This window comes from Pangasianodon hypophthalmus, chromosome 30 (assembly GCF_027358585.1).
Source record: "Pangasianodon hypophthalmus isolate fPanHyp1 chromosome 30, fPanHyp1.pri, whole genome shotgun sequence".
Classification (NCBI taxonomy): Eukaryota; Metazoa; Chordata; class Actinopteri; order Siluriformes; family Pangasiidae; genus Pangasianodon; species Pangasianodon hypophthalmus.
Genome location: NC_069739.1, coordinates 4,917,543 through 4,943,252, shown reverse-complemented (window position 1 = coordinate 4,943,252; position 25,710 = coordinate 4,917,543). Strand labels below are relative to the sequence as shown.

Here is a 25,710-nt window from a genome sequence, read left to right as displayed (position 1 = left end):
AAGAATGACTAAACATCCTGCACTCAACACACCGAACAAAATGAATGTTTGACATGTTGAATGTTAAACGTACCTTAGTCAAAGCTTTGTGGAGTTGATTTCATCGAAAACAAAAGCAAACTTCAAAAAAAAGAAAATGCAGTAGAAGGGGAAAGTGAAAAATACAACAAAGGAAAATGATAGTGCAAACGATTCAAAAGCAGGAACTACGTCAATATCACTCAACTCAAATATTTACATAGTTTGTAGACTGCAAAAAAAGGAGCCCATGAGTTAGCAAGAAATCAACAAAGTTTATTGAAACAAAAGACAGCAATGGTACAAATGATTAAGGCAGCAAATCATAAAAAAGGGAAGGTCCAGGCCCCCCAGCAGTTGGAGGTCAGACCTGGGGTCCTTCCCACCTAACCGATGGAAACTAAGAAAATAACAAACTAAAATAACAAAACGTAAAACTGTAAAACTGTAAAACTGTAGGGCATGGACAATAATGCCCACTGATTTGGTATAACTTTATGGCATTTCTGTGTCTTCCACTGGCTTTTCTGGGTGGCTGAATATGGGGGAAACTTCTGGTCAGTTTTGATAGAAAGGCTGTGGTCCCAGTCCTTCTCCAGTCTCAGGAATGGGTACAGAGTAAGAGGACAGATCTTCCATTTCCACATCCTCCACTGACTGTTCTGTATCCAAGAGGGAAGTGCTTTCACTTGAATAGAAAGGCTGTGCTCCTGTTCCTTCTCCAGTCTCAGGAATGCCTACAGAATGAAACAAAGAAAAGGGAGTCACTGTATACCAGTGACTTCAGAGGATACAGAAGTATAGGTGAAAATGATAATTACATAAATGTGAAACATGGATAACCAGCAGTGGCAGTGAGAATCACCCGGTTAGCTTCTTGTGCACATGCATGATGTGTGCAATTTATGAAGTGATGTATTATCCATTATTTGCAATAAAGGCCACCTTTCAGAAAGGCCTTGAAAATTTTAGGACCCCACATACACCTTTAGTATGGATTTCCATGGATAGCATTTTGGGAATCGGGCAGTGCCCCAGACCCTGACAACCACCAGAGAGTGTCATTATGTTCTCCAGAAAACACAATAGATATATAAATAATCTGTGTAAAATACACACACACGCACTGGCATAAGAGAAGATACATGATGATAAGAGCTTTGGTGGATTAGATGTAGCTGTTAAGCAGATAGATCCATATAGTCTGACACATGTACAAGATGAGAAGATGAAGGGAATGATGGTTGTATGACAGCACAATTTATTGCAAATACTGCATCATACATCACTTCATGATTTCAGATCTCAGCATGTATGCGCTCGAGAAGGTATTGAGGTGATTCTCACTACCTTTGGAGGTTATGAAAGGTAGAATAAAAAATGGTATAAAACACACCCAAACTCAGATTAAAAAGGAAACTCATACCAAGTTTACATTCCTGCGCTTGGGTTATGTTGACGTATCCGGCCAAACAAATGACATACTCTTTAATTGTATCAAAGGAAAAAGACTGGAAAGAAGGCTTTGCTGGGTCATTGTCATAGAACAGCCATTCATTGGTGGAGAATCTGAAACACATAGCCATGTGCTCATCCTTCCCAAGTAGGAAAAACTGAATCTCAAAGATTCTAAAAGAAGGACAAATACACTGTTCAAGGGACATGGAGCATCACCGGGATAAACAAATAATCTTCAGGTTTAAACTTCAGTTTTGCTTTGTAAAATGGGTTTTGATACATGCGTACAGTTACCTTTTCTTCTTATCTTTGACACACGGTAGTGGTTCCGAAGTCAAACAGTACAACAGAATAAGTGTTGGATCTGCTGGATCTCCCAAAGCCTTTATATAACCAAATTTATTAAAGTTGCTGCCAAGACAAACATTGCATTACACAGAGAATGGACATAACACAAACTCTAAAGTACAGTAATCTTGCTTCTTACATATTAACTATTTGTTAAAATATGCTAGATGACTGAAAATGAATTCTCTCCATTAGAAGTTTTATATATATATTTATTACATTTATTGTAATGTCAGTGATTATTGCTTTGAAGTTGCATATACACTTACCTGAGTATTTCTTTATGGATGAGACTATCATTTGGAATTTTTTGGTTGGAAGTCATTTCAGCACATACCAGTTTATGAAACAGAGGGAAATGGTCTTTCATGTTGCCATAAAAGTCCACTTCCTTGCATGTGTGATCAATTTTAACATGTTTCAGCTGCCACATAGAAACAACTTTAGCTTGAGCATACTTTCTGTCATTTAGCAAAGCCAGAATATTTTTGAACAACTTGTCAGAATTAAAAAGATCTTTGCAATTTGGAAATTTTAGGAACATAATGTGAAAGGCGGCCAAATATGAGTCAAGAAGACATGTTCTTATAAACTGGTATGAGCAAAATTTAGCACCCGCTTTGATGTAGTTATACCGCTCTTCACTTATCAGCCTCTCCAACTCCAGCAGCCTGGAATTAAAATCAGAACTGAGAGAAAACATGTAATACAGGAAAGGTATAAAATAAGCATATTTTAAATATTCTTTTTTTAAGATAACATTTAAAAACCAGCACTAACCATAAATAAATCAGTCTATGTTGGTTATGCTAACTAGCATTCTAGAGCACTCTTCACAGCTCAAAATCACTATTTGAACTGGATTACATCCAAGCTAGGGTTTTCCTTTTATTTATTTATTTATTTTTAAAAAAAGCCACACAACTTCGCTAACAAAAGTTGGCATGATTAAATCTCACACTAGCTCCCCACAGGCATTCATGTACTGTAAATCAAGGGGTAAAGTTTTTGTTCAGTAAAACCAGGGCCTAACCCTTACATTTGTAACTCATAGTTTTGACACTTTCCACCTTGTATCACCTCTTAACCGGCTAACATGTTCAGACTAGCCTACTGATTGTGGTTTTATAATAAGTGGCTATAGAACATTATATGAACTGTATTAGGCCTAAGGGTTTTCAGAGCTAGATCTTATTGTAAATGTTACTTTACCTTTGATTTTCCATTTTAAATACAATGCAAATCACAGCAGTGGACTACATCCTGTTGGTGAGAAGGAGGCTGGTCACGTGAATGCAGCAACAAAGGTATACAATAGAGGCATGTCTAAAAAAACACTGTTACCTTAACCTCTATGATGTAACATATGAAACAATCAGTGTGAGATTGTGTCTTATAGCCATAGTCTGATAAAGATAAGACTAAACGTTAGACTTCAGCTGTCATGAAAGAAGTTAAAGGGGCTATACATCATTAGACAGCATGACTGGAAGTGAAACAGTGCTCAACAAATTAGTCATTATGAATATTTATCATTTTTGATGCTCTCCAGTAAACATTAGATAACCCAGGTTTAACTACAAGGTCATGCTAGAGTCATCTGACTCCCAGTGAATGCAAGGGGAGCTCATCACAAAGCAAGCAGTTCTCCTATTCTTTTGGCTGATGTGAACACTAGCAAAAAGGCAATGATTAGAGACATCCATCAAAAGGTCTAAGCTGTTTATTTTATTTATTTATTTTTTCTTCAGTATGGCAGGCATAGACTGTTATGAGCACATGATCTAGCAATGCTAACATGACTATTCTTGATTAAAAGCTAATGTGTTAGCATGATTTAAGTCTTTGATCGAAGTCTTTTTAACTGCCACTAGAAAAAAAACCCCAACATGACCACAAGTCATCACTCAAATTTGACTCATTCTTAACATACTTTCTGTATTGATCATGCTTTCCTAGAGAGACAGAATCACTTCCTTAAGTCGCTTTATGACTGTCATAGATTGAAACTAGCCGACCGGCTTTGACATAGGTTGAAACTAGCCGACTGAGGTTTTTTTCTCTATATTGCCTAAAACATTATATAAACAAACAAAAAAAATTGGCATTCATATTCAGAGCAGATTATAAGTTTTACTTTACCTTGCTTTTGCGTTTTTATCTAAAAATCTAGCCAAAACTTCTGTGTCCGTGCTGGTCTTTCAGCTCTAAGATGGCTGCCACATCAAACTCCAACAAGGTAAGGAGGAAGTTGCATATGCACCACAGCAAGGATGACACAACAGTTCGTATGAATGAAGATACTGTACAAAAAACATGAAGTGGTGCCACATGTGGTGTTTCTAAAACCATCAAAGTATGAATCAAGTATGTGTTTATGTAGGCTGCTTACATGTAATTGTTTCAAGCTACTGGAAGTATTCAAAGCACTGTATTGTTCCTTCTGTTTTTTTGCCTGCAGTGTATTCAAATCTGCTAAACTAACATCCCAACAGATCTTTTTGTTTTATGGTTCTCACCATATGGAGAGTTATATGCTAGAATCCTCACCAGGTGAGACTCCAATCTGAATAAATAATATGAATTCTTTGTGGAATACTTTCTTTAGTTATCAAGAAATGAATCTTCTTACTTTGGCATTGATGATAATTAGCATTAGTTACATGAGTTTGTCCAAGTATTAGATTTCCTATTTTCATTTTTAAATTCATCTGCATTAATTGCTTTACACAATGCTAAAATGGTGAACAGATGAAGCAGCAAATCAAATCTTATTGTGGATAGCAAGCACCATTTTGCTTAACGTTAGCTTCCTTTAATTCCACTTAGCTTTGTCTTCTGGTAGGTTTAGTCTTTCAGATGAATTCAACACCATTTAGATCCTTTTCTACTGAGAGTTTTAGCGTTTATACTTCAAGACGTTTCTTGATTGCAGCTTTTTCTAGAACACTTGCTTTAAATGGTGTTGGAGCCTCTTGGGGTTGCTTAGAAGCTAAGCTTGGATTTTGATTTAATTCAGATAATGTTGGAAACACAATCCAGTCCAATACAAACTACTTAACTCATCAAAATCCTTCATACATTTTCAATGCGATTCAATCAGGAGACTGGCTAAGCCATGCAAGGGCTTCTGGGGGTATTTTGGCTTTATTTTTCTTTATTTTACTAGATTCAGTTTCTTGGCCTTTAAGAATAAATCATTGCTTAACTATTTGGGTTCACTTTTCATAGCTATACAAATCAGCCATGAAAAAGCTGTGATATTTACACATATTTATTCCATGTTTTATATATTTATTTAATTTAAAAAGCCTCAAGCATTTATTTGGCAGTGTAACTTGGTGCTGTGGGCAACCTAGAACCATGCTAGATTTGATGTTATAAGAAATATCCATGCAGTTCCCTCACTGATAATTTTATTAGGTATAATTTGTATGTGTAGAATTACTGACAGTAGCTCACCTGCTACCCTGTACAATGCGTCACATGTGGACCACCACTGGACCACCTCTGAACAGTAGCTAATCTGGTGGTTGTTACCATGTTATTGACATGTTATTGATTGTAACAGCCTAACTAGGTACATAGCTCTGGAGCTAGGCTTATTCCTGTATCAATTATTAAACTTTCAACAGTTAATGTCTCTCTCTCTCAACTTCTCATAACTGAATGCTGGAGTTGCCAAAACAGATTACATTTTAAATGCACTTTTGCTCATTCTGCTGCTAGTAGTGAGTTAATTTGATGCTTACATGACAAATCCAGTATGGATATGGGGTAAGCTTGAGGTTTTAGGACCCAGCAGACTTGTTGTAAATTTTGGTTTTTACTATTGAGCTCAATTTATTACACCCTTGGAATAAGCTTTGTTATTGCGATATTTTGTGAAGTAAACAACATTGTGATTGACATCAGCTGTTTTGTTCTTTTTTATTAAGATTAAGTTTACTGGTGACCTTATAATTGGGAGTGGTGTAGTCGAGAACAGCTGTATACGCCCTAAATCTAAAACCTGACCCTTCTTGTCTCCCTTGATGAAAAGTCATCAATGATGTCATCATATGAAATCTTCCCGGAAACCACGTGGTTGATTCTGATGACAGCGATGTTGTTTGTTTTGTTCTAGGCACAGGATGATCCTCTCGCAAAAATCAAAAAGCAAAAATGTGATTCCTTATATTCATTTGGTATGCTTTATTAAGAAAACGTTGAGCAGGATTATGTCAGATTCTGTATGCTATATCAAGAACAGAGGTTCATTTGCTTGCATCATTTGCTTGCATTCATCATGTGATTTATCAACTGAACGTAAGTACTGTACAAAGATAGAGATGAACTATTGATAATTAAACCTCCCCCTGCTCCACCCAGCTACTTAGGAGCAACACAAATAGGATATGATGACAAGGAAGACAAGGAAGTTAAATGCCCAATATGGTGACATGACCTCAGTGTCTCACAGATGAATGATGGAAGAGTGACTGCGCATTTAACTCAGTATCTGATATTTTTGTGCAGTTGTCACGTGTCACCCCTGGAATGATGGCACCCTGGGTGGCTGCCTGTCTCTCTCGTGCCAGGATCCAACACCGATGTATAAGTATATAGTTATATATGAAAATGTTTGAAATATTGTCATATATTAGTGCTTGTAGGTGTTTAGTGCTACTTTGCTTTTTACTGCGCTGTGTAGTGATAGTGTAGTACTTTATTCAGATATTGAGGATATAATTATGAATATAAATAATATGAATGCATGTGGCATTCGTTTTATAGAAGTATAGAAGAAAAAGCCTTAACACATATTTATTCATTATAAGTGCCACTGCAAGTTTTCTACACGCTGTTACTCATTTCTTCATTGTCTGAAAGTTGTCTAAATCATAGGTTGATTTAAAGACAGGATTAGAGTACTGGTCTTCAAATGTGTCGTCCACAGCCTGTAGGATGCTCATAACCACACTCAGGAGCAGGATGTCGGTGCTGCAGTCCACTGTCAGCCGGGAAACGTAGTTCTTCACTGGCAGAACGTAGGACAATGGCAATCCTACCAACTCTCCTGCTTTCTGCATCTGGGTTCAGAAAAGAGTTGGGCCAAAAGAGTTATATACTCCTAAACCTTTTCACAAATTACAATAGTAAAAAGGCTATTATGCAAGGCAGTAACTATGACCCAGATAAATATTCAAACTATTCAGTATTTTACTATGTAGGACTGAGTTAGATAAAAATGTGACAAGAACGTATTTATTTTCAAGCATATAGTGAATTAGGAAGGGCATTTTAGTGCATGTAAGCCATGTTAAACTGCATAAACATTGTAAATTCAGTAAATAAGGCAGGCCTGAGTTAGTACCTTATCCTGCACAGCTCGGCTGGAGTAGACATCCTTCAGGTCTTTCTGTACTGCCAGACACACCTGGTCCACATGAGTGAGCAAAATCAGCTGCGGGATACCTGTAGGGTGTGAAAAAACAACACAGTCACTCATGGCTACTCCAAAAGTAGAAAAAGTCATAATGTTTGGAGAAATTTCATGTAGGCAGGTAAAATAAAAGTGTGTTGCTCTTTATTTCATTGCAGAAAAACTTTCACTGTATGATCACTGTTCTATGAAAACAATCCTTATTTATCATTCTCTGCTTCATTAAGTGTGGTGACTTAACTGTACACGATAATTTCCATTTTCTATCTGTGAATTTGCACAGATAGATGTACAGCTATGTTGTATAAGGACATTGTTGGTACGAAAATGCAATTTAGACTTAGAGGTGTTTAAGGTTGTTATAAATATGTTCTTGCCAGCACTGGCTATACTACTTTGCACAACATGTATGTAGAAGTTGAGTGAATTCGACACAACATATTTAGAGATAATGGATCCTGAACAGCAGATTACAATTTCTGGGATCAAAGGCATCTCTGATTTAGGTGGTTGTAAGTGAAGCACATTCACTGCTTTTTTTTAAAACAAAAATAATAAAGAAAAGCCTCATCAATGTAATAATAATGAGTAGATTCTTGATGAATGTGTGAGAAAAATTCTAACCTGGCATCAAAACAGTAGATAAAAATAATCAAAAGACACAATTGGATATGCAAGCAGACAGTCTATACTGTAGTAAAGCAGTAGGTGTCCTCTAACTGATGAGACAACTAGATCCCAGGACACATGTACCTACATAAAGGTTGGAACACTGTAAATGGACACACCATGGTCTTCTTTCTGGGAAAAATCTATCATCCCATTGGCTTTGTGTAGCTTAAATCCAAATGTATGCATCTTAATTACAGCATGTAGATTAAAAGACTTTTGGCTGGTTCAGAGAGATAAGATACTGAGGGCCAGTATTTTTCTTCAATTTAATAAGTCAGACTGAAAGCACAAGATAAATTCACTCTTACGCATGTCCGATATGGTGGAGTGCAGCTTCTTGAGCGTGGACTCCAGGCCGCTGGGGTACGATGTCACTTTGGAGGCATCAAGCACAAAGAGGACGCAGTGAATCTGCTCATTCAGGGTGGGATTTGCTATGTAGCCACTTACTGTATCACTGACTGTAACACCTCTCTGGAACTGGAGCCAAAAGCAAAGTACTTACTAGCATACACAGTAAATTCCCATTGGATAGACAGTTGAGGCCAAAAGCTTATATACACCTAGGCTAAAGATATTCAAGCTCTGTTTTTTTTTCACAACTTCACACATTTCATGTTAAAAACATTTCTTTTGTCAGTCAATTAGATTAGATTAGATTATGTTCATAAGATTGTTCAACTGATACTTTGTTCATTTCAGAGATCATTTTAAAACAATCTATTAAAGACAGTTTTATTTTAATTCACTATATCTGAATTCCAGTGGTATTGATCTGATTGGCTAGTTGTTATAATTAGCAGTTAATCCTCAAGCATTTTGGCCTTGATACTGAAAATCCAAGCAACTCTGCTAAGACTTCAGAAAAAGAATTTCAAATCAACTGAAGGTACCACAATCATCTGTACAAACAACTGTACGCAAATGTAAAAATCTTGGGACCACACAGACGCTGCATCATTCAGGAATGAGGCACAAACTGAATCCTGGGAAGGAACAATCTCTAGTCTGAAAGTTTCATCAAAGGAACTGGTTAAGGAGTCGTTAGCATCAGGTACCAAAATATCTACATCCACCATTAAGAGAGTCCTACATCACCATGGTCTGAAAGGCTGTCATGCAAGAAAGAAGCCCATAGTCCAAGACCAGCATAAAAAACACAGACTGAAGTTTGATGATCACCAGCATCAGCCAGGAGGAGTGTTCTCTGGTCAGATGAAAGAAAAATTATGTGATATGATAATGTAGAAGTCATAAAATAAAAATGTATAACAAAGTTTGTACTACAAAAATAGGGTGCCTGAGACTCCACAGTACTGTATGTTGTGGAAAAACACCTCCACTTCATAAAATAGATGGCATCATTTGGGAGGAGAATTATCTGGAAATGAAGCAACACCTCAAAAAAGCTATACAAAAATGACCTTTAATACCTAGTGTGATCCTTATGGTGTTGAGAGTTTAAATGTAGTAAAAGATGAACTAAGTACTGTGAATATGAAACAGACCACTTGGCCATGCCACAATCACTAGTCAGCAGTCAGAGTAGTGCTAGTGATGTTAAATATTAAATGTTAATGCAGTTGTCTGCGGGGTGCCCTTTTTGCTTTACTTCCCTGATCTATCTCCCTCCAACACATCTGTTTTGTCCTATGTAGCAGAGGACTACCTGGTGCACCACTGAAAAAGAACATTTTTTGGGGTGATCCTCTTCAATACTACCTGCATGGGTCTGCAATGTGCGGAAAAGGAGGGATGAGCCAGACTGTAAGAGTGAAAATCAACCTGTGAACCTCTTTACTGTCCTTAATTTATGTCCTTTATTTCTCTCTGCAGTGGGGGACATGTGTGACTGTATATGCCGACTCTACGGTGCTCAGCACCTATGCAAGCTGGAAAGCCACACATTTGGTTTTGTTTTTTTGTTTAGATATAAAGGTCTGGAACACACATTAAGGGTGCTGCCAAATGTATTATAAATTGGTATGGAAATGATGCTGATGCAAAGTAATTTTTCCCTAATAGATGTAACATTATCTAGCCTACCCCTACACAATTTTCAAGTCCAGTACCTTGTATCCTTCCGGGACGTGGCCTTTGATGACAGCCAGTGCATCAGAGAAAGAGAGACCAGTAGAGTCATCGTCTCCTATTGCCATCACATCACAGAAGCTCAGAACACTCTGAGGACCTCGCTGGTTTACCCGAATGTCATAGGTTGTCATCTAGGTGAAAGAAAAGTTGGGTAACACAGAGTAAGGAAGAGAAAGCACAGACAGTTGTTCCACTTCTATCTGCACGATCTGCACAAAAAAATCCTTGCAGGACTGAGTTGCACAGAGGTAATTTCAATTTCTGACTATGATCTATATTTTTATGATAAATATACAGCATAGATATCAATGCGATGTTGTATACAGGACCAGCACTGAGCACTGAAATGTTTGAAATCTGTGAAGCAATTTTTGACATCTTCATGACCTTCTGGGTGAACCCCTCCACTGCTGTGCCGATGCTGGGCAGATGTACAATGCGATTGTACATTGTGGATCTGATAGAGCTGATGAAGCTGGATTTTCCAGAACCCACTGGGCCCAAGAGTAAAGCCTTCACCCGGGGTAGAGACTCCAACAACAGGTTGTACGAGACAAAATCCTTCCTCAGATTCTCCCTTGATCTAATCAACACAGACAATTATACAACAGTGCAGTCAATTAATTATGGTATATAAATATGATATACCATAAAGACTATTCCTTTAACCTTAACAATAAATAGCAAAAATGAATATGTGTAAAATGAATATCACAAACCATTGCAGTTGGACATAGCAAAACACTGATTTCAGCCATTTCTGTGTTGATTTAGCTGTAAGTTTGGGATCATTATCTTGCTGGAAGATCCATCTAGGCCCAATGGATTACTAGCCGCAAAATGTAAAACTAAGAGAATTTTTTGAGGGTGACATTGTATTGGCATTTATTTAAAATATTCTTTAGGAGCATTGGTAATTTTGCTGCATTTTTTAAATAAGATACTATTATTTGAAGTTATTTAAGAAGAGAATTATTGTTTTTGTTACAGAAAAGGTAACCAGATATGTTACATAAAGCATAAACACAAGGGCTGTTGTAGCTCAGTGGTTAAGATGTTGGACTACTGAGTGGAAAGTCATGAGTTTAAATCCCAGCACTACCAAGCTGCTACTGGGCCCTTGAGCAAGGCCCTCAACTACTCAGTGTCTGCCAAATGCCATAAATGTAAACACAAGATTTATTAATGAATGACAATATTTATTAAACAATTTAAAGGTATATATAGTCTGCAAGACAAGTTAGTTCCTGTTATCACTTACACTATAGCAGTTAGAAAGTCATTTCTTACCAGCCTCTGTTTTTTTTTTTTTTTTTTCTGTTTTGAAATTATAAGAAATGTTTTATGTTCCGGCTGGAACTACTGTAACATCAAAACCATGTTACTGTAAATGTAATAAACAAATCTGTGGTATAAATATAGGTAACATGTATACACTTTAACCTATCTATCTGTCTATCTAACTACAGTGGATATAAAAAGTTTACACACAACCCTTTTAAAATTGTAGGTTTTTGTTATGCAAAAAAAAAAAAAAAGAAAAGAAAATAAGATATGGATTGGTAAATGGACTTTGTGTCTCAAATGCTGTTTTATTTCTGTATACATCTTCCACTTTCTCAACATTACCCAAGTCAGACAAGACACCAATTAGTAGAGGGCTGGAGTCAGCTTTCTTCTTGGAAAAGCATTAAATAATATTCCATTAACCATAATGACAATTTCATTGACAATTACGTTTCCTCTCAGCATGGTTGTTATTCTATACTATTGGACCTTATGAACAACTGTACTTTCATGCGACTACGAGTTCAGAGGAAGTGCGTTAGCCTTCACACTCTCTGATTGGTAGGTGTTCTATGATAGGGGAGAGCTGGCTGGTGGGAATTGACAGATGACCAATTTGGGGAGAAAAATTGAGTAAAAAAGCAGATTATACTTCTGATTAAGCACTTTTGTCCAAGATGTCCAGTTTCTCTGGAACTACATCGACAGATATTACTGTAGTACACTTCGGTTCTTATTTCTAAGAGAGAGAGAGAGAGAGAGAGAGAGAGAGAGACTTACGTATCATACCAGGACACCTCTCTCCAAGGGTTGGGTAAAATATCCCCTACATCTAAGAGAGAAGCAAGAAGCAAACAGACATCTTCATAAGCGTCAGTCAAAATCTGAAGTTCATAGTTTGACATCTGTGGTAGAACGTACCTTGGACACGGTGCAGTTCCACATCTTTGCAGCAAACATTGTCATCCTCTAGTCCTATTTTACCATGAACCACATCCGAGCAGAAGCTCTCGTACCAGCAACCATTCACCAGTTTTAGGTTTAAGCCTTTTCCAAAAGAGACAGAAACTGAACCTACACTAACAGTGAAAGTTCTGGTATAGTTTAACCCTGGAAACCGTTTGCCGTAGTAATCCGTCATTTTAAACACAAACACTTCTTCATCTGAGTATTCATTTCCATACATCAGAGGTTTACTCATGAAAGCGCCTCTGACTGACCCCGACTGCAGAAATACTGTGAGCAAATACTTCCCATGTTTGTCAAACCTGTCGAGGAGCTGGTTAACAGTGGCTCCATGATGACTGCTCTTGTACAGAAGATGAAAACAAACACGACTGGAGAAGAACTTCTGTAGGGCCACCTCGTTCCCAGCGCTCAGGGAAGACACGATGGAAGCCATAGGGTTTATTATTCCGTCACATACAAATACAACAAGCAGGCTTGTAAAGGATATGTGCTACAGACAGCAATGGCAAGCCAGCGAGGAAATGAAACTGAAACAGCTCTCAGCTTCTGATAACCAGAGAACTGGCATGTAGCCCATACCTCTCTGAAAGGCTTTAGGGGAAAGCATGCCAAGAACCTTAGACCCAAACAGGAAAGATCAAGATCTTTAATTTTTAAATATCAGACTTTAGACTGGTATAGAGTAGTCGACCAATGAGTTTAACACAAACCCATAAAATAAATAAATAATAAATAAATAAATAAATAAATAAATAAATAAACATGGCCCAAATGGTTTCTTGCTCTTATACCATGACAATTTACCAGCAATTTGATTTTTTTACTGTATTAATGAATGCCATATTGTACTTTCATCCAATTATTGTTACTTTTATTGTTGTAGACAATCCCAAAAACAAGCTAGTTCCTGTTATAACTTTTGTTGTAACAGCTAAAATTATTTATTATTATTATTATTATTATTATTGTTGTTGTTGTTGTTGTTGTTGTTTCTGCTGATGATAATAATAATAATAGTAATAATAGTAATAATAATAATAGTATTTAGTATTTCATATTGTTGTTTTCTAAACATTTATAGAATTGTTATTTAGTAATTAAGGACAATAAACTGATACACTGTTAAACTGTTACATAATAATTTTTCTGTTGTTCTCCAGTCCACTAGAGGGCGACATGATCATAAGAACAGATGATCACCTCGCCGGTCTTTTCCAAGTCACACCCTGCACACCCTGAGGTTTTTACAGGTTTCCAGGTGTTTTCTCTCGGACAAACCATAAAAGTACCTCTTTTACTCATGATGTTTATTTCACACTTTGTTTAAAACCGCTCTCTGAACGACATTTTGAGAAGATTTTCGCTATGCATCTTTTTATTAAGGCAAGTTCACGGACAGCTTTGGGTCCTTTTCCTTATTCCGGTCGACGCCGAGTTGCAAATGGCTTCCTACTTTCTTTATTAGTGCACTAGATAGTGCATGTCGTAATGGATATCTGAATGTTATATAGTGCCCTACATGTTGAGAAATGTCGGATTGGAAAATACCGGAACGTTAAGTAAACATTTCTATTCATTCTGTTTTGTAGTCTAATAAGTAATATTTTAGGTTTTTATTTTAAAGTATTGTTTGTCAAGCACGTTGGTTGGCAAATTCATAATTAATAATTAACTTTTTTTCACTATAGTCTGGTTTAAAAACTTTGAAATGTGCAGTTGAAGGCTGTCATGTCCCCTTTGCCCCACTTTTTCTGAAAGGGGAAGTTGTTTATCTGTCACTGGCTTTGTGTGTGTGTGTGTGTGTGTGTGTGTGTTTATCACTCTGCAGAAATTAAACCTAATTATTAAAAATAATAATAATGCCGTTATTTCATTCTGACCTGTGGGGAGTGTGTGAGAAGTACATCACCTCTACACCCTGTACTGTAGTTTTAGGAGCTTTTACAGCTTCACTTTTGTACCTGTATGGCAGCAGCAAGGCTCAGGTCAGTCAAATGAATTATTTTTATTATTTTTATTCTTTTTTATTGTCTTATATTAGTGTTGACGAATAAAACATTCTGTGTCATGATGTTACAGGAAAGTAATCAACATGGGGTTGGTGTGATGTAGGATCCTCTCATCCCACAGCAATTTAGCCAACAATCACAAATGTATATTTAATAAACAACCTACTTTTTATCTCTTTATAGTTACATTTAATGTTATAATGACTCCTTCCTTCGTCAGCCTCTTATTTTTTTTTCTATCACTTGAAATTATTAAGATAAGTTACTGAGAAACCAGAAATAAAAATACCATAGAGTATTTTTTATTTATTTTTTTTTTACAATCTGTAAAAATGGTAACATTTATATAAAATCAGCTGCTTCCAGATTGTTAAAAACTAACCACAATATCTCAGAAAAGTGTTATGGAACATAATTTATAACGATAACGATATTATATCTACATAAAAAAAACGCTCCTTCAATTTTTATTTACTTATTTTTGTTTCCTTTAGTTTGTAGTGTTGTCTTGGTCAGATTGTAGTGCTTTCTAGTGATAGTGTAGAACTCTGTAGTGATATTGTAGTGGCATTGTAGTGATGTATATTGTGTAATGCTGTGTGGCATTAATGTACAGATTTGTGTACTTGGATTGTAAAGCTGATATATTGATGTTTTCAACTGTGTTGTAATTGTATGTTATGTGTGAAGTGGTTGTAGTAATCATTTGTGCTATAGCGTTATCGTAGTGCTTTGTATTGTTGTTGTAGTGCCTCATTGTATTGTTTTGTATTGTATTGTATATTGTAGTTTGCACAACGTTTTCTTACTGTACTAATTTGAGCCACAGTGTAGTTGTTTTATTGGTTGTACTGTTATGTTTACTTGGTATAGTGCTACTGTAGTGTATTGATAGTAGTGAGTGCATACGTTTGTGTATGTGTGTGTATGTGTATGTGATTGAATTCTTTTACACCATTTCTATTAAATACTTTTTTTCCACTTATTGTCATCCCACGTGCAGGTGCCGGTGTTGGTGTGTGCTGACGGATTCCGGGCGTTCCTGCGCACACACTGCCCCGTTGTGTTGGAGCGGTTTTGCCCTACACCTTGGTGCTGGGGCGGCCGAGTGCAGACGCTCGTGCGTGTCTTCATCAAGTCCTGCCCTGCTGTTACATATCGCAAGTATGGACTTCAAGACCTTCGAAATGCAGTATTTCCTACAATGTTTATAGAAGAGACTGCCATTTTACAGTCATTTTTTTTCCCAACTGTCTCTCAGTGAGATGATCAGGACAGGCGATGGCGGTCAGCTCTCCCTGGACTGGGCGGATAACCCGGATAGTACAAACTACCCACAATCCTCCTCTCGGCCTACGGTGCTAATCCTACCCGGGCTGACAGGAAACAGCCAGCAGACGTACGTCCTGCACATGGTCCAGCAAGCCATTCGACACGGATACAGGTGACAGTGTGGACAGTCTGTACATAGACATGTATACAGATGTGAGAAGAATAACATGTAGGAAAGATGATCTGTAGGAAGACATGTAGGATGGATGATGGAGTGTGGCATGGCTCGTTGTGTTACTCTGTGACAAAACTGCAGTCCTCACTAACTTTTCTCTCTCAGGTGCGTTGTGATGAATAACCGAGGTTTTGGAGGAGAAGAGTTGCTGGTAACTTAATCTTTATTTCCCTATTTTTTTTCCCTTTTCCTGTTGAAGTTTTTTCAGGCTCTCGGCTCTAAACGATTTGCATTTTTCCCCCTTTAACTAAATCTTTACATTCTGCAAATGCTAGAAGGAGAGAAAAAATTTTAGAGACAAAATACAGCGATCTTGTGTTATCATAAATAACGCCAGGATGGCTTGAGATTTTAATACCACAAAATATTCGGTAACCCAAATGATTATAATTATTATTAGTTACTATTATTAGTATTTTATACCACAGCACTGTTGAATTCTCTGGTGATTAATTTTCCATAACATATTTTATATTATATTATTATATTATATAGCTCTTATTGTAATAAGTTGCCGTTTCTATAGTAACAACTTACAGAAGAAGATGCCTGGAGTAAACAGATTAAAATAAACAACATGTAAATGTTGATATGGTTGATATGATTGAAATTCTGTGTGAGGAGATGCTTGTTTAACGTTTATGGAAGGAGTCTCCAGTGTCAGCAGAAAGTCTTCAGGATGGAAAAGTGTACTCTTTCTGGTTTCTCTTCGGCATGTGCTATTAAAGGAAAATAACCAACTTCAGCTTTGTATTGTACACACCACATCACCTGTCACTGACTATTTTCCTGTAACAGCACACGCCTTTCTGTGTTCTTCCTTACTTACTACTATATATTCTTCTACTACTATAAATTCTATAACTACCTTTTTTTTTATCTCTTACTGCTGACTCTGACGGTAGTAGCTATCTTTAATAGTTGAAGAATTTCTGAGGGTCAGACTCGTTTACCGTAACCAGTCGTAAATTAAGTCACGGTTTGACTTGCGTAACACACGTTTATATCTTATCTACATCAGGTTTTATAGAGCTCACAGGAACAAAAAAAAGTTGTAGAGACTACGTGACACCACCTATATATGTCGTAAAGTTCATCTGACTCACTTTGTCCTAATCGTATCCTCCCTCTCTCTCTCTCTCTCTCTCTCTCTCTCTCTCTCTCTCTCAGACTCCTCTTACGTTCTGTGCTGCCAATACTCAAGATGTGGAGACGGCTGTCAATCACGTGAAAGAGCTCTACCCACAAGCCCCTCTGCTCGGAGCTGGGGTGTCTCTTGGCGGGTGAGAAACAAGCGCACGCATACGCCCATGGAGACAAATATACTCTTGAAGATGACTATTTAAGTTTACGGCCAGCAGGTGGTGCTAGTGTACAGCAGTACATTGTTACGGCTTATAAACTATGTTTTTTGTTTTCCTTGCTCGAACATGCATTTCAGTCCTTTAGTATTTAAAGTCCAACCCTAAATCTCGATTCAGCGTTTAATTCGCTGATTAATTAGCTGCGCAGGAAACGTACAGACCGGGGAACTTTTTTCTTTGTTACTACCATTTCTCTATTATAGTTATTTTCTAAATCATTCTATGATTTGTTTTTGTCTCTCTTCTGCATCCTCATGTGTGAGCTTAAAGAATAAAATAAGATATGTAACTATATGATATCACTCTCACCCTCAGGATGTTGTTGCTGAATTATCTGGCGCGTAAAGGGCGTGACTCGAAGATGATCGCCGGTCTCACCCTGTCCGTGAGCTGGAACTCGTTCGAATCCTCCAAATCTCTGGAGCAGCCAATCAACAAGCTGCTTTTCAATCGCCACCTCACCAGTAACCTGTGTCGCGCCATCAACAGGTTAATTCCATCTGTTCTTAATCAAGATCTGTTTTTACTGCTTTTATAATAACAATGAGATAGGATAGTGAATTTGAAATAATATAGAAAGTATAATAACAATACGTTACATACATACTGGTCTAGAATTCTGCTTTCAGCTTCATTCTCTTCACTAGTAATAAATAACTCCATTTTGGAACAAAGCACTGCTGATATTTATTCTGGTTTTGCTGCATTTCGTATTTCGAAGCCCAGAGTGGGGTTTTTTTTGGTTTTTTTCCCCCTCACAGGAGAATTATCAGGCTGCGCTGGGCGCTTGCTGATTTCAAACTGACTAGGGGCGGGGTAAAGGGGCGTTTGAGAGCGTCTATATAATGACTTACATGAGCTCCCAGAAATCAATTCAGACCACAATGCAGTTTTCCAAACAGGTTTTCTCAGCCACGTAATACATTTGTGCTTATGCCATTATTATTATTTTTTTTTTTATCATGTTCTACATATTTTTACAGGTTATGCGTATTAGTAAGAAATTTAAAAAAAAATGACTATTACATCTTTAAATAGAACTGTGAATAGCAGTGATAATGCTTGTTTCTCACTCTGTCCTCAGACACAGAAAGATCCTGGAGAAGGTGATAGACATAGACTATGTGTTAAAGGTATTCACTCATATTCCTGACATCATCCTGCTTCTGTAATTCAGTATTATAGAAAGTGTTATTGAAAGATAGCAACACCCTTAAGACAAAAGGAAGAAGACAGAGGTTTTTATTTATTTATTTATTTTTTTACACTAGGCAGGTTTAATAGTTTTAATTTCACAGATAATAAAGTTTCTTCATTATCACAAGTAACAATAAAATGGTGAAATAGTAAATATTAATATATTAATAGTGCTAAAACTAATCAGTTCAGATGTTTGCTTCTTTTTTTTTATAATTAAACCCCAATGTCTTTCTTATCCTCTGAAAAACTTTGCAACTCTGACCAGATATCAAACACTGCCTTCTTCAAATCTTGCAACTGAGAGGATTGTGATGAATCTTTGACTGTATTTCTGATGAGTTTGCTATGTTTCAGATTATTTTCTCTTCCCAGGATCCAGCCACTTTTCATTTTTAACTTCTTATCATTTGTAGATAAGATAGATAATCTGTCACATATGGCTACATTTTAGTTTTTCCCATTCAAAATACCTGGAGGGATGCAAACTTTTGCACTCGGCTGTAAATATTGCTATTCCATGTCGTTTTAATTGAAGTAAGGAATGAAACACTTCATGTCATACTTTTATAGGAAAGTAATCAATAGCATTTGCCAAAAATAACATTTCCAGAACATTGCCAGAACAACATCTGGTACTTTTTATCCATTTATAGTTACATTTAAAGCTGTGGAACGTCCACAAAACAAGTTATTTCCTGTTCTCATTTATGTTATAGCAGCTATAAACACCAGTATTTTTTGCTCTGAAGTTAATAAGACAAAAAAAAAAATGCAGCTTGTCATGTTAAAGAGAAATTGCAAAGCATCTTGAAGACTTCCCTGTTTGGAAAAGTTACAGCTATACCTCTGACTGTTACAAAGCGCTGACACTGGAGACTCCTTCCAAAAATGTTCAGACATTTCCTTACAGAAAACTTCACCATAGCAGCAATTACAGTATAAAAGATTTATATTTTTTAATATGTATGTATGTGGAGCTGTGTATTTGGAAGTATGTGTTACTATGAAAATGAACCAACTTCTGACCAATCAGATTTGAGAATTCAGCAGCGCTGTGGTATAAGCATAATTGTCTGATTCTTGCTTTATAGTCTTTATTCTTACCTAAAATTAAAACATACTTGATAAAAAATTATTTTCTCTGTGTCCAGGCGCGTACGATTCGGGAGTTTGACGAGCGCTTCACGTCTGTGATGTTTGGCTACAAGTCGTGCACTGATTATTACCAGGATGCCAGTCCGGGTTACAAACTGCCCCAGATGGCTGTCCCTGTGCTGTGCCTCAACGCCGCTGATGATCCCTTTTCCCCCAAACACGGTGAGAAACACAAACCCATTATCGCTTGTTTGTGTGAAAGATTGTGTATTGATCTTGTTTCTGAGGTTTCTTTCCCTCCCTACAGCTTTCCCAGTAGCTCTGGCTCAGCGCTTACCGAACGTGGCTCTCTTGGTGACATCACACGGAGGACACATCGGCTTCCTCGAGGGCCTTTTCCCGCACGGTGAAGGCTACATGGATCGAGTGTTCAGTGAATTCGTCCGAGCCGCTTTTGAGCACCAGGAGGACCTGAAGGAGGCCTGCAGCATCAGCAGCATCAGCAGCAGCAGTGACAAGTAGCACAAACATCACAGCAGCTCAGATTAAGTACTACAGTACATGTAGGATTTATAATCCATTAACCACCAATACACCTCTAAGTCATAGATTTCAGGTATTGAAACCTTATTTGATAGCAGATTAGAAGGAAGTTTCACTTAAAAATGACACTTTATGCTCTAAATGTTTTACAGCATGCCATGTTGTGCTCTTAAAAGGGACTGAGGGTTTACCATTGAGATTCAGTTTGTGGGCTGAAGAGGCACGATCAAAATTAAAAATTTGTAATGTTTGCCAAAAATTGTGTTATGATTTAAGTATAAATTTTGGCAGAAAAACAAATATACACAATTTTTTATTTACCCCAGACATGTTTGATGTCCAACATTTTCGTCTTTTGTTGTACGACTATTAATTTTTACCAATCGACCAGTAATTCAAAAAGCTGACTAGTCGTCTTTTCTACAAAAAAAAAAAAAGAAAGAAAAAAATTTTCAGGCTGTTTTATTAATTCCATTAAATGCTGATAACAGCAAACAATCCACTTCAATTAACAGCCATACACTGGCTACAAATTTTACAACATTTTCAGCTTATGTTTTTTTTTAGGCTACACGGTTAACGAAAATAAAATAAATAAATCGGTGCAAAAAATGTGCAAAATAATTAAACTGTATCGTATTACACTATTTAAGGACGTACCAGTTCTTAAAAAGCACTCGTGTGGATGATTTGCAGCTGAAATGATTGATTCTGGAGCCGAGAGTGCGCAGCATGGAAGCTCATGTCCATCAACAGAGCCTTCATTATAGCAGCGTCTAGGAGGGTTTTCCAGGCTGGTATTGACTCGAAGTTCAACCAAAGGTCACGTATTAAAGCTCCAGCTTGTGTAGAACGGATAGGGAAGCTCCTTGTGAAGCCGCACTGTTTCCTCTTTTCTCTGATTGACGTTGCTTATACTTCTTGTTCAACTGAAACTGCTTTATTAAAAAGCCGCAATTTCCCAAAATCATCATAATGCCGAGATCGTTATCTGGTAGAGAGAGTGGTTCAGTGCGATGCTTTTTGGGATACAAACAAAGGTCAGCTCTATCCTCTTCTGGCCAAGATATTTTACCTCTTATTTTAGCATTCCATCATGTCTGTGAGGAAGCACAAGCATAAACATATTTTTAAGTGAAATTTCCCTGTAATATAAGAAATTGTGTATAGATAGGCTTTTTTTTAGTACACTAGGTGAAAAGAAACATTCAATTAATTCTAAATATAACATTAATTGGCAATTATTATTGTTCCTTATATCACTTCATGTCAGTATCAGAAAGATGTTTTTTAAGGCCAGTGAGTGTTTTTTTTTTTTTTTTTTTTTTTTTTTTTTTTTTTTTTTTTGGATGATCGTGAAGTACTGTTAGTTTCAATACTTTTACAATCTGAACAAACTTGACTAGCTATTTAGCCTTTTGTTTCCACTGTTGTTGAAAGTGGTTATTATAACAAATGTAATTTTACATTCTGTGAAACAGATAAGGGAAGGAATTTAGACATGGCTTAAATTGACAGTTATTTTACACTGTTTATTTAATACAAATCATATAATAGTGATTATTTTATGCAATCAGACAATAGAAATGCACCAACAATCAGATTTTTACAAAAAAAATGTAGAATAGTCTTTCATTGACATGAACATTTATTTTAAGACCCTAGACAATTTCCCAAATAATTTATATTCACGGATTTCTTCCTACTTAAGAAATTTTTAAACGGTTGTTCTTAAAAAAAATAAATAAATAAAAGTAAGGAAGGAAGGAAGAAAATAGGGTCCAAAAGAAATCTTGCCTTAAAATAGTAAAGTTACAAAACAGTACATATTATTATTATTATTATTATTATTATTATTATTATTATTATTATTATTATTGCACAATCATTTATAGTGATCTTATTATTGTGGGTTTAATAATATTGTTTTTCATTTTTGTATTATGATTTTTTAATGTTAAAGATCCTTTTTTAATATTAATGATTTTATTTCCTTCATCCATTGACTTTATTTCCATCATCTCATTTCTGTGCCTCTGAACCAGACAGACCTCCAGGTGCAGTGCTATAAACCACACGAAATCTAACCTAGTGCAAAAGTTTTGGCGTATCCCATCTCCTGTACTATCCTATTTTGCAAAGTTACTTGTCAGAGAGGTTATGCTATCGAGCTGTCACTGCGTCCTGCATTAGGAAACCACATGACCTCAGATTTAAGAGCATAGGAATCAGGATAATAAGGGCAAGGATACTTCAGAAATTAAGCTAAGCTTTTCTAGTCAGCAGACAGTTGTGAGTTTAAATCCCAGGCCTGCCAGAGAGCCAGTGTTGCTTCTTTGAGCAAGACGTAGTCGCCAGTTGTGGGCTTGGATTGCTTCCCACCTCTTTTCTAAGTCAATTGGACAAAATGAGTAAATATAAATGGGTGATCTGATGATTGTAGTGCCATTTCACTCTTGGAGCTCTTACAAGTGAATCTGAAATGATTTGTTATTCTAAAAAAAGAAGAAACATTTTACTCAATCTCAGGCAACATCTCATTTTTACAATTTTTTTTTCTTTCCCCAAGGTTTCCTTACTGCCTTACTGACAATGGCATTTTGCTCCTAAATGAAAGGAACAGAGCTTTTAACAGAATTACAGTAGCAGATGCACAAAATGTGCTTAAATAGCATTAATGCGAATTGTGTAACGGCATTATAGACATTTGAATGATTTCTGACCTTGTTTTTTTTTCAATTAATAATCTACTTTCCGCCTATAATTTGGGTAACAAGGATATAATTTCAAAATGACCTTGTCACTTAAAATCACAACATTACTTAAAATAAAGGAAAAAGAATGAGAGAGCATACTTTTCTTCTTCGCATGATCTTCAGGAAAGGTTGGATGATCCAACTTGCTGTTGAACATGTGAATTGTGGAATGCTCCAAATATCTCATAGGGGGGAATATGTTCAGGTAACAAAAGTTGTTGAACGAACAATGAACTAAAATGTACATTTTTATAACCTGTAATGGATGAATCATGGAAAAGCATGATACAAGCATGAGATATTAAATACATTCACACTTTAAGTATTTTAGATTGTAGTGTTTTGAAGGATTGTAGTTCTTTATGTTATTTATCTGAAACATGCACATAGGTTGGTTATGTAGGTGACTTTACTTGTGTTTGAAATGTCTTTGACCTTCACTTTACATACGTATTTGTAATGTTTGTAAATGTAATATCAGTAGGATACAAATCATGGAATTACCCGAATGTTGATTAAGGGTCATTGCGCCACTGTAAAGGAGGACACGAATATTAAAGCACTTAACTGTCTTTGTACAGACTACAGGTTAATGTTGCTACCTGTAGTTTATTAGACTGATTCTAAAGTATGATTTTCTTATAGCTTGAATGACTTTTGAATGACTGAATTCTTTTTTTTTTTTGCTTTTAAATACTGATTTCGGTCTATAAACGTTGCAGTATATTAGCACTGATGTGTGAATTGAGTGAGAAGTGTCAAATTGAGCCATGTTCCCTTTACTATCTGGACCTGAATCAGGTGTGTGTGTTTCCTGTCAACTGGCTGATCTGGAGTCAGCCAACAGAGCCAGAGATCTAAAGACAAAATTATGGACTAACCTCCTATATAGTATGTACTGGTGCTTAGTTTGTTTATGTTCATGCTATATTTTTAATCTGTGACCACTTACAGTTTTAACAATAACAATAATGATACATCAGTGAAATGTGAAACAGATTATAGATTTATTTTTATATAGTCAGAAGTTGTGTAAGCAGAGACCATAATAACTGTGCTGACTTTGGTCAGAGTGGAAGAGTCGAATCTACCACCTACAGGTGTGTGTTTGACAACCAGGGGCTTATAACGCACATGAAAAATCACTGTTCACATAAGATATGTGAAGGTAGACTAGAGAATTATATTTACAGTTGAATGCTGTACTGTACACACTGTATTGGTATATGAAGCTTTTCACTCTTGCCTTGGTCTTGGTATAAAATCTCACCAAGTTTTCATTATTCTGAGTTTAATATAGTCAAATGTCCATAGTGCGCTGAAGTCTAATACTGAAGCATCAATAAAACACTTAAAGCAGCATTGTGTCTTTTTTTTTTTTTCTTTTTAAAGACTAAGTGGAGCTTCTGTTCAGGAGCACCAGCTACAATTTCTATTTCTTTAAGAATGAAACTGTGTTGAACATATCTGTCAGTCGAAGATGGGACAATTTACATAAATTTACACAAAAATCCATTTTCCAACAAAAGGATTTTTTTAAAAATTGTGATTCCAATGATTCCACTAACTTAACTTATTTATTTCCTTACTCTACTTACCTATGTACACCTGCATGCTTACGAAACACACTTACTTGCATATTTACCTACTTTACTCAATCACACTTACTCACTTACCTACTTTACTTATTTATTTACTGACTTATGTACTTACTTTACTCACAAAACCCACTTACATACTTACCTACCTACATACTCACTTATTTACTAACTTTCTTAGGAAATATGCTTACGTAGGCAACACACATATTTATTTATTCACTTACTTTTCTTACCAAATGTAGTTCTTTATTTTACTTAGAAAACACATAAGAGAAACACTTACTTACTTACTTACTTATGAAACTTTCTTTACTTATTTATTTACGTACTTTACTTACAAAACACACTTACTTTTACATTTAGACCAAGGAATTGATCTACAAACCTGTTTCTGTTCATCAGTAGTTCTGGGATTTCTTAAATAAACAGCACTCTTTAAGCCCTTTTCAGGGCCATTATGATGCAAAATTTTAAATTCATTGTTCTCTCAATGATGGCAGGTTGTCTGCATTGAAGCAGAAAAGCAGCTCCAAATCACAATGCTCCCACCACCATGCTTCACAGCTGGAATGAACTGAAAGTTTATGCAAGACTTGTTCAGTAGCTACAGGAAAAAAAAAAGGTTTGGTGAAGGTTTTTACTACCAGAGGAGGTGCTATTAAATACACGGTACATAAAGTTTTCCAGCCTCAACGATGAATGATTAATGTTGAATAATGACATGACAAACATTACAGTTATTTGTGTTGTTAGTTTGGGTTTATTTGTTACGCACTGGGTTTATCTGTTACTGTGACTTGGATGTAGATATTTATACCAAAGCACTGTTGAAATCTTGAATCTGATTGTTCTGTGTTGATTAATTTTCTACAACAGCAGCTCTGACAGTAGTTCCAAAGCAAATCACAGGTTTATATTAATATGCTCTTTCTAACATGTTATTGTTTCTACCGTAATAGCCAATATAATAGCTAATTTGCAGGGATTTGTATGGTGGAACATCCATAAAATTTATGGCTAATAATAAACGGATTTAAAAAAAAAAAAAGGTGCTGTTATTTAACAAAGAGAAATATGTAATTGTTATGTTGAAGTTCTGTAAGGAGTCTCCAGTGTCAGTGCCTTGTAACAGTCAGTAATATTTTCTCTCCGCACGAAACATGGCAAGCTGCATTTTTTTTCTTTTAGCAACTTCAAGAGAAAGGGGGGTGAAGTCTGGTGAGGGAACAGCTGTTCATAGCTGCGGTAACATAAGTGAAAGCAGGAACTACCTTGTTTCATGGGCATTCCACGCCATTAAATGTAACTGGAAATGGGTAAAAAAAAGTATGATGCACCATTCTTTAATAAATATAAATTTCCCA

At 36.3% G+C, this 25,710-nt stretch overlaps 3 protein-coding genes across 6 annotated transcripts; 1 reads left to right on the top strand and 2 right to left on the bottom strand.

The window, feature by feature from the left end:
- Positions 1-314: 314 nt before the first annotated feature.
- On the bottom strand, positions 315-4,056 carry LOC113529331 (uncharacterized). 3 transcript variants are annotated; one of them, XR_003403042.3, is made up of 6 exons: positions 3,967-4,056; positions 3,037-3,087; positions 2,094-2,495; positions 1,771-1,859; positions 1,445-1,647; positions 315-755 (listed from the first exon to the last, which is right to left on the bottom strand). XR_003403042.3 is itself a non-coding variant. In XM_034302144.2 (6 exons), the coding sequence occupies exons 2-6, from the start codon at positions 3,048-3,050 to the stop codon at positions 577-579; spliced, it is 933 nt and encodes a 310-aa protein (XP_034158035.2). In that variant the 5' UTR covers positions 3,051-3,087; positions 3,967-4,056; the 3' UTR covers positions 315-576. The 3 variants fall into 3 exon arrangements, 2 of the variants coding, with proteins under 2 accessions (XP_034158035.2, XP_034158034.2); XM_034302144.2 differs by having other exon boundaries at positions 1,771-1,887; positions 2,094-2,513; XM_034302143.2 differs by having other exon boundaries at positions 1,771-1,887.
- Positions 4,057-5,995: 1,939 nt separating this feature from the next.
- Positions 5,996-12,814, bottom strand: LOC113528978 (interferon-induced protein 44). Its single transcript, XM_026917877.3, has 7 exons — positions 12,224-12,814; positions 12,083-12,134; positions 10,403-10,598; positions 9,994-10,146; positions 8,230-8,401; positions 7,181-7,281; positions 5,996-6,896 (listed from the first exon to the last, which is right to left on the bottom strand). Exons 1-7 carry the CDS (start codon positions 12,702-12,704, stop codon positions 6,675-6,677), a joined length of 1,377 nt encoding a protein of 458 aa, XP_026773678.2. The 5' UTR covers positions 12,705-12,814; the 3' UTR covers positions 5,996-6,674.
- Positions 12,815-13,466: 652 nt separating this feature from the next.
- LOC113528979 (phospholipase ABHD3) lies at positions 13,467-24,107 on the top strand. Of its 2 annotated transcripts, none has more exons than XM_026917880.3 (9): positions 13,467-13,654; positions 15,284-15,444; positions 15,542-15,724; positions 15,893-15,938; positions 16,958-17,070; positions 17,467-17,640; positions 18,236-18,284; positions 19,503-19,668; positions 19,754-24,107. In XM_026917880.3, exons 1-9 carry the CDS (start codon positions 13,637-13,639, stop codon positions 19,966-19,968), a joined length of 1,125 nt encoding a protein of 374 aa, XP_026773681.3. In that variant the 5' UTR covers positions 13,467-13,636; the 3' UTR covers positions 19,969-24,107. The 2 variants fall into 2 exon arrangements, with proteins under 2 accessions (XP_026773681.3, XP_026773680.3); XM_026917879.3 differs by lacking the exon at positions 13,467-13,654 and adding an exon at positions 13,837-14,256.
- The last annotated feature ends 1,603 nt before the right edge of the window (positions 24,108-25,710 follow it).